General features: G+C 34.2%; 1 protein-coding gene across 1 annotated transcript; it reads right to left on the minus strand.

Moving 5' to 3' along the window:
* Positions 1-788: 788 nt before the first annotated feature.
* Positions 789-7216, minus strand: LOC132741598 (uncharacterized). Its single transcript, XM_060729802.1, has 4 exons — positions 5505-7216; positions 4554-4762; positions 3678-3837; positions 789-3196 (listed from the first exon to the last, which is right to left on the minus strand). Exons 1-3 carry the CDS (start codon positions 5767-5769, stop codon positions 3697-3699), a joined length of 615 nt encoding a protein of 204 aa, XP_060585785.1. The 5' UTR covers positions 5770-7216; the 3' UTR covers positions 789-3196; positions 3678-3696.
* Between the last annotated feature and the right edge of the window lie 1749 nt (positions 7217-8965).

An 8965-nucleotide genomic window follows, 5' to 3' on the forward strand; every position in this document is an offset into this window, starting at 1 on the left:
TATCTGAACTTTGACCTCTATGTGTAACCTTGACTTTGGTCGCAGGGATCTGAATTTTGCATGCGACACTCCCCAGATAGCATTCTATATGGGACCCATGTGGGGCCCATATGGGCACCTATATGGGTCCCATTTGGGCTGCCCATATGGGCCCCATATAGGAAGTGCAACCGGGTTCCACATGGGTCCCATCTGGGCAGCCCTTATACTCAATATGGGATTCACATGGGCCCCATCTGGGCAGCCCATGTACACAATATGGGCCCCACATGGGCCCCATATGGGCAGCCCTTGTACTAAATATGGGTTTCAAATGGGCAGCCCAGATACTTCCATTATGGGTAGATTTTGAATTCCGGGGTAGATCTATTTTCAATTACTTCAATTATAAGTTTGCTGAACGTTTAGATAGCAACCGCTTGCTACAGAGCATGATTCTTGTACTTGCGTTAAATATTCAAGTGATGTTTTTAACTCATTCTGTTTCCTGGAACAGACAGATTATGGCACAAAGCCTTTATGATCATGCAAGAAAACAATACACAATGTATATGCTTTAACAATGTAACTTTATTTAGTAATCTCACTTATGGTAAGTGTATATCATATATATACAGATTCTCAATACATTCTGTGGATGCCTGATGTCAACAAAGAAACCTTTACTTATGTAAATAAACTTAGAAAAGTGTACAATATAAAAATCCGAGTAAACTGTACATATTTGTAAATCCACAGGATTTCATTTTGACTACATAGTTTTTAATTAAAAAATACAGAAATATTAATTATTATTCAAAAAGTCCTATGTAGTAAATATTACTTTGGTACACTAAATAAGCAACATGTAATGGAAAACTGTTTATAATGTACGAACAAAATAATTAAAAATGCAGTTTTATAACATTAGATACCTTACAGATCACTATAAGGAAAAATGAAACTTATGCTAGACACTGGTAAAACTTTACAGAAGGTCTTTGGAACTCCAAGAAATATATGTGTATAATGTTTAAATTTCAGTGAATCAACAGTATGACCCCAAATGTCTTTTTAACTTTCTACATAATTCATAGAAAAAGTATTATACATTTACTGTAATTCATTACAAATTTCTATCTACCAATTACTTTCATTTTCAAATGATATAGATCTACATCAATTAATATAAAAAGTTGTTCATTACAACCATGTATTACACTTTGGTATGGTAGTGCTGAAGAAAAAAATGTTATGCAGCTCGTGAAAAGTAACAAATATAATAAAACAAAACCTTGGCACAGTTGTAATACTGTTCATAGATGTGTAAACAAAATATTATGCAGCTGATGAAAAAAAATTAATATAATTAACAAAACCTTGGCACGGTTGTAATACTGTTTATAGACGTGTGGACAAAATATGCAGCTAATGAAAAGTAACAAATATAATACACAAAAGGTTGGCACTGTTGTAATTGTCAACAAAATATGCAGCTAATGAAAAGTAACAAAAAGTAATACAAAAAAGGTTGGCACGGTTGTAATACTGTTTATATAGACGTGTTAACAAAATATGCAGCTAAAGTAACAAATATGATACACAAAAGGTTGGCACGGTTGTAATTCTGTTAATAGACGTGTAAACAAAATATGCAGCTAATGAAAAGTAACAAATATAATACACAAAATCTTGGCACATTGAAATACTGTTTATAGACATGTAAACAAAATATGCAGCTGATGAAAAGTAAAAAATAGTTTGTACAAGTTTGTAAAAATCAATAATAATTAAAATGTGATATTACACAAAGATCAAATTTGTTGTGAAGAAATTCATTAAAAAAATTGTCAGTAAAAATAGTTGGTTTCAGTAATTTCTCCGATATTATCAAAGTTTCAACAATAACAACAATAAAGATTACAAGAATCATCATTGTAAAGTATTTCAACTTTATTTTAAAGGTTAATACCATATCAATACATGTGTTCCCTGTTAGTGTCAAGTTTTGACAAGATGTTATAATTGTATTGATCAGTATCAAAAACATTCCCCAAGCATTTAATGTCTTGATTTAAATAGTAACAATGTTTTTTGTTTGTTTGTTTGTTTCATTTTACGCCTTTTACGTCATATAGGCGGGTAGTTTCCTAACCATCCATCGTTTCTGGAGAGTTACACCAGTACTAGACTACCTTCCTCCGTGCAGTAACAATGTTTAATGAAAAAAACAAAAAACAACAGCATATAGACAACAGAAAAACAGCATATAATGTCAACAACAAACATAACATAGCAGCAGAATATACTGACTAGAAGGCAAAATTTGACTAGACAAGAATTTTGCATTTACAAGAAAGACATGCTATGCTGATGACCTCAAACATTAAAATTAGCAACAAAAAGTATAACAAGATAAACAAATGAGCCGCTTACTGTAGTTCTGACCCTTATCACATTTTAAAAATACCTTGATACATATTGACTTTCAATCAGTGGAATAACTTATATGCAGATTAAGTAAAGGTTTGAAAATGTAAAATAAAAGTCATTTATTTTATGTTTTTGAGCGTATTACTGATGTATCCGTGAAAAATATATTTGATAATTTCACAGTGAAATGATTAAAATTTCAAACTTTTCTATGACGAGACTACTTTTTAAAGATTTTATCATCATTCAAATTTTTTGAATTCAATAAATAATATCATGGCTATTCAACGTTGATTGTCAAACTTATTTTTCAGCCCAAGACTTCCTGTATTTATGAGAAATTGGACTTAAATTCAACTAAAATTGATGTTAACAGTGGTGAAAACAGATTTAATACTAACGTTAATATTGAGGAAATTTCATTAGCATAAAATAAAAAGACACTTTATTGTTTGTTGTGTAAGATGTAATTTTATATCATTGAAGGAACTTTAAAAAACAGTTTTCTCACGAGCGCATAGCCACTCATGAGAATACTGTTTTTAAAGCTCTCTTGATGATATAAAATTTCATCTTACACACAAACAAACAAATATCCTCTATAAATTTGCATTTTTAAATTAAAAACATGTCGAGTCACTTCCTTCAGGTAAGGTCTCTGACACTTTGTTTCTTGCTTTCCTTCCCCCATCGCGGTCCCGCGCCCTAGCCAGCCACTTTGAAACCTCTATTTCAACATCCTTCCTCGTTGCAGGCTTTGTCGGCAAGTTCCTTTGGACACATTCTACAAAACAAGCATTCTTATCCTTAAAGAATGAAATGAAGGTATTGAAACCATTCAAAGGTCATAAGCCACCTTGTAGCATTTTGAGCAGTATAAATTGGAATATAAACTAATTCTGGTATGTTTTACCAAATATAGATGTTTGTTTCCTGGTTTTACATAGCTTTTAACAATATGTCTGTGATAACGCTGCAGTCAGTTGTAAGCTGAGATCATCTTATCGGTGTATCAGTAAAGAATGTTAAGGTAAGCAAATAACTTGCTTTACAGGAAGGTGATTTCTGTTTATATTATGCATCACAACACAATGCATGGGATCAAAACCACACAGCATGTAAAATATTCTCTCTTATTAATTTCCATGAAAGCTAGTCAAGCATTTTCCTTCATTAAAGCAATACCCGAAGACACAATAACAAGATCTTGGATAATATATCTATTTTGAAGACACCACTTTGCAAATTTGTAAAAAATCACTTACTATACAATACATTCAGTATCTAGAGGCCCACAAACTTTTTCTTCCCCTTCAGCCACTTCATATTGTACATTCTTGCCAGTTCATTTGACATGGTTTCTTTCATCAAGCGGTCAACAGTTTCCCGTACATCTGCCATACCAAACATTGAGAGGAACCGCACCTTAAATAAAGCAGAACATAAACTTTTTTTAATGTTAATTTTAACACTACTAAGTGATGGGCTGCAAGTCACCAAATGACAAATAATTGTCAACTGGACCTCAAAAACATGATCTGCCAAGAAAACTGTTTGGATTGACAAATTAAAAGATCTTTCCTCATATATTTACAGCCTAGGACAACACCTTAGTGACTTGTGCCTTTATGTTTGTCCCCTCCACCGAGTGTTATGGGGCACATTATCATTGTTTTTTTTATACAAGAGTTTATTCAATATCAACAGAATAATTTTTGATAATATAATAACAGCTCAATTCCTGGATTTTGTGGGTACTAGTCATTTTCCTGGTATTTTGAAAGCTGCCAGCATTTTGATTAATGAATTGACTGTCTTGTCCTAATTAATAATTAATGTTGAAAACGAGGCCAACTGCCCATGTCTTGTGCTCATGGCTATTATAGCATATATAAATAACATAACTGTGTCAATATGAATCAAAAAATTAAAACATGCCAGTTTTTAATTCTGAAATTAATGCAGCAAAGTGTTTGTCCACTGTGCAATATTTTCCAACATAAATATAGCAGAATGATTATACATTATCATCAAGTGCTCACCACAGACCATTATGTTATTTCGCTTTTAGGCCAGTGGATATGGGGTATACTTTTTTCAGTTACTAATGGAGCAACATACATGACTAACACTACGCTTACCACAGATGAGAGCATTGTCTGATCTCCCAGAAGCTCATCGAATGCTTCCATCTGCTCAGGATAACGAATAGGGAATGAGATATCTTTCGGAAGTTGCAGCGGTTGGTCATCTGCTGCTGACCTTAACAGCATTCGCTGCACCATCCTCTTAATTTCACGATTCTTCTCTCGCATTGTCTCCAAGACTCGGAGAATCTGTGTAACAGCAGCTGAAAAAAAGGATTCATAATTCTAGGCCATATACTTTTAGAGCTATGTGAATTACAAATGAGCCATGTCACGACAAAACCAACATAATGCGTTTGCGATCAGCATGGATCCAGACCAGCCTGCGCATCCATGCAGTCTGATCAGGATCCATGCTGTTCGCTTACAAACCCTATAACAAGTAGAGAAACTGATAGCGAACAGCATGGATCCTGATCAGACTGCGCAGGCTGGTCTGGATCCATGCTGGTCGCAAACCCATTATGTTGGTTTTGTCATGACCCGGCTCAAATGAAAAAAATCCAGTATTTTAAATTTTTCCTTGGCTTTAACAGTAATTAACGCTAAAATCTCAAAAGGATTGTTGAGTGTGCAAGGTCACAAAATGTGAAAATGATAAGAAATCATGAATTAAACTTAACATATTTTTGAGCCTAGGCATGTCATTTGGTGAAAATAAACATTCTTGACTCTTCCAGGGACCGTAACTTTGGATAACAGTAGTGGGGTCAGGCAAGAATATGCGCACAAATTCACATCATGATAAAGACTAACACAAGTAATCATCAATTTCTTTTGAATATTTTTTTAACTAGGGGCGTCACAAGGTGAAACTTTCCATTTTTGGCTGTGTCACTCAATCCAGCTTGTTATAACATTTATTGACTTGTTTTGAGAATATAACATTTAATAAGTATGTACTGTAATAATAAATATATTTATAGCTCCGAAGTTTATACTTACTGGGCCCAATAATCTGCCCACGGAAGGGTGTATCAGAAGCACCTTGTATTGGAGAAGCACTTTGCACATCACTGCTGGCCTCTCGCAATGCCTGTGCAGATAAGCAAGCCGGAGATGAAAGTAGGCTTTGTGACTCTTTGGGCGTTGTTGCTTGGTCAATAACTTGTGGTGGCCTACTCTCTGTGTCTGTCTCATTCTCATCAGTGCCACTATCCGATTCATACCGCCTTTTTGATGGCCTATTTACAATAAAATGAAAATACATTAATAAGTAATAATAAAATACATATATACATTAAGTGAGTTATTGCGCCAAGTGACAATATGATTATGACCCGTAATCGGCTGGCAAACATGTACTAGTCTATGTTTACGTACCGAATTGTTGTGCCGCAATTTTGTCTACCAAGGATTTTTAGCACGAATGCGTTTGTTTCCCCGATAGATATTTCATGAACGGGAAGGGCTAAAGACTTGGGGTCGGTCCCATTTGGAAACTTAATACAAACGTGAAAGTGGTAAAAGATTTTTTTAATTGTCTGGACAATTGTTTTCACAACGGCCCGGGAAGTGAATCCCTTGCTTGCAGGCTCGAATCTGGAGTTTCTGGCCTTCTCTTAACTTAAAGTATGTTTTTAAAGGGGGGTATAATTTACAATTTTTTTCGGTTTTTGACTTTTTAAAGATGAACACAGGTTTAATTATCTATCGGGTCATATTTTTTCTTCCCAGGTCCGATACTCGTGCCTGTGCAACATAGGGCTTGGTTGGTACTTGGAAAAAATACTTGAATTTGTAATAATAAGTATTTGCATTTAATATTTTAAAATGCTTATGAATGAAATATTGGTACAAAATGGAAGGGACTTCTAAGGCTAGGACGGGTCACTGGATTTCAAATGATGGTGTCCCTTTAAAAAAGTACCTCTTAAAATTTAGTCTAGATAGAAAAAATATTATTAAAATGTTAGTGTCGACTCCGTCACAGTTAAGTTATTCAACAATAACAACTATACACATCCATAGGCCAGCTAAAGTGCCTAATAGTGGGCGTAAATTCTAGAAAATGTCGCAAATTAAACTGACAAAAACTATCGCGAAATTACATGGCAAAGGCAAAAACAAAAAATAAATGACGTTTACACTTACCTACACACACAATAAATCTGTAAGGATATAGTATGAAAGGTCGTTATACGAAATCGTCGTTAAATGTTCCGAATTGAAATGAAATATTGTTTTCGTGTACAATTTTACAATTTAACGTTTCAATACACAATTTGATTTTAAGCGGCAGCGGAAATCACGTCTGCGCATGCTCGAAATAAATTTTTCATCAAATGCTGATTTTTATAAATTATTTCTGAATTAATAGTCTAAAAACACATTTTTATATTTAGATTATAAAAATTAAAACCAATATAAAAACTAAACAAATTAATTTCTCGCACCTGCTCAGGCATGCTAATATTTATTGGGTTGCCCGAATGGGACCCATATGGGTCCCTCATGGCTTGTATATATGTTAATGCTACGATTTTTATAAAAGATAAAAGCAATTTATGCCAAGGTGGTCACACTATAGCTCAAAGTAAAGAAGTTCTAATGAAATAAATAAACGAAAAATCGTTTTTCCTTATAGTGCTGTAATATGGGACCCATATGGGTCCAATATGGGCGTACCCAAATGGACTTGCCCATATTGGTCCCATATAGGTCCAATATGGGCATATCCATATGGGCTTGCCTAGATATAGCCCATATGGGTCCCATATATGCATGTTTGCTGGGTCAGCCTCACAATGGTGAACATTTGTGCCAAGTTATATTGAAAACCCCCTATGATTGTAGAAGTTTTGCTCCGGACAAGCGTTTTTCAATGAGCTCTAAGTGTGACCTTGACCTTTGACCTGGAGACCTGGATCATGCATGGAGCAATACATATCATGGTGGTGAGCATTTCCATAAAGTATTATAAAAATTCTTCCATACAAGTAGGAGATATGCTCCAGACAAAATCTGGATATTTCACCATCTTTAGTGACCTTGACCTTGCATATATTGACCTAAAGTACATGTGTCACAGCCATAGTCATTATAATGACCATTTGTGTTACAATCCCTCAATAAATGATGATTAAATCGTCCCTATACACATCTTCATATTTTTATCTTTTTTTAAACGGGCGTATAAAAAGTACATGTAATTTAATAACTAAAAAATTCTGATTTAAGATTTTATTCTAGGGAAATACATTTCATTACAATTCTTAATCTTTGAATGAGCTGAACTGATATTTACTTGAAAATTAAAATATAATTAAATTTCTATGAGAAAGTATTTACATTTGATAAGGTAATTACTGTATGATCTTTATGAACAAATACCAAGTCTACAGAACACCATAGTTATCACAGTTAAGTATCTTGACCAATGAATGAAACATGTGTAAATAAATATTACATTCTTTACAACATACTCAAGTCCAAGAAAGAGGATTATTTCATGCCCTTTGATTAAATTCTATTTTTAGAAAATAGATCAAGGGGAGTAATTGTGTAAGTCATTTATGAACAAAGTAATAACTTTGTTGTCTCCCTTTGATTAAATTCTATTTACAAAATCTGGATATTTCATCATCTTTAGTGACCTTGACCTTGTATATATTGACCTAAATTATATGTATCACAGCCATAGTCTTGATAATGACCATTTGTGTTACAATCCCTCAATAAATGATGACTAAATGGTCCATATACACATCTTCATATTTTTATCTGAACTTTGACCTCTATGTGTGACCTTGACCTTGGCCGCAAGGACCTGAATCTTGCACGCGACACTCCGCCTCACAATGGTGAACATTTGTGCCAAGTAATATTGAAATCCCTCTATACATGTGGAAGTTTTGCTCCGGACAAGCATTTTTCAATGAGCTCTAAGTGTGACCTTGACCTTTGACCTAGAGACCTGGTTCATGTGCGCGACACTGCTCCTCATAGTGGTGAACATTTATATGAAGTTTCATTAAAATCCCTCCATACATGTAGGAGATATGCTCCGGACAAAATTGGACGCCGCCCGCCCGCCCGCCCGCCCGACCGCCCGCCAGGGGCGTTCCCATAATACGTCCCGTTTTTCAAACGGGCGTATAAAAATACTTATCTTTGTAAATTATACAAAGTTCTACTATGTAAACTATATACATGTATACACAAATCATAAAAGTAACAAGATGGCCATGATGACCCTAATGAACCAAGTATAAGTAATTATTACAATTTTTAGAACTTTGTTGTATTAGAGTATTATTACTGATATTATTGTGGTTTTAGAGAATGGGCGCTATATTGAAATATGTACACATAATACAAAAAAACTTATCCAAAATCATACTAAGGAAACTACATATACATGTACACACACAAAAAACATCTCTTAAAGCATGTAAAGTAAGAGG

This window comes from Ruditapes philippinarum, unplaced genomic scaffold (assembly GCF_026571515.1).
Source record: "Ruditapes philippinarum isolate M1 unplaced genomic scaffold, ASM2657151v2 ctg9117_1_1_1_1, whole genome shotgun sequence".
Taxonomy (NCBI): Eukaryota; Metazoa; Mollusca; class Bivalvia; order Venerida; family Veneridae; genus Ruditapes; species Ruditapes philippinarum.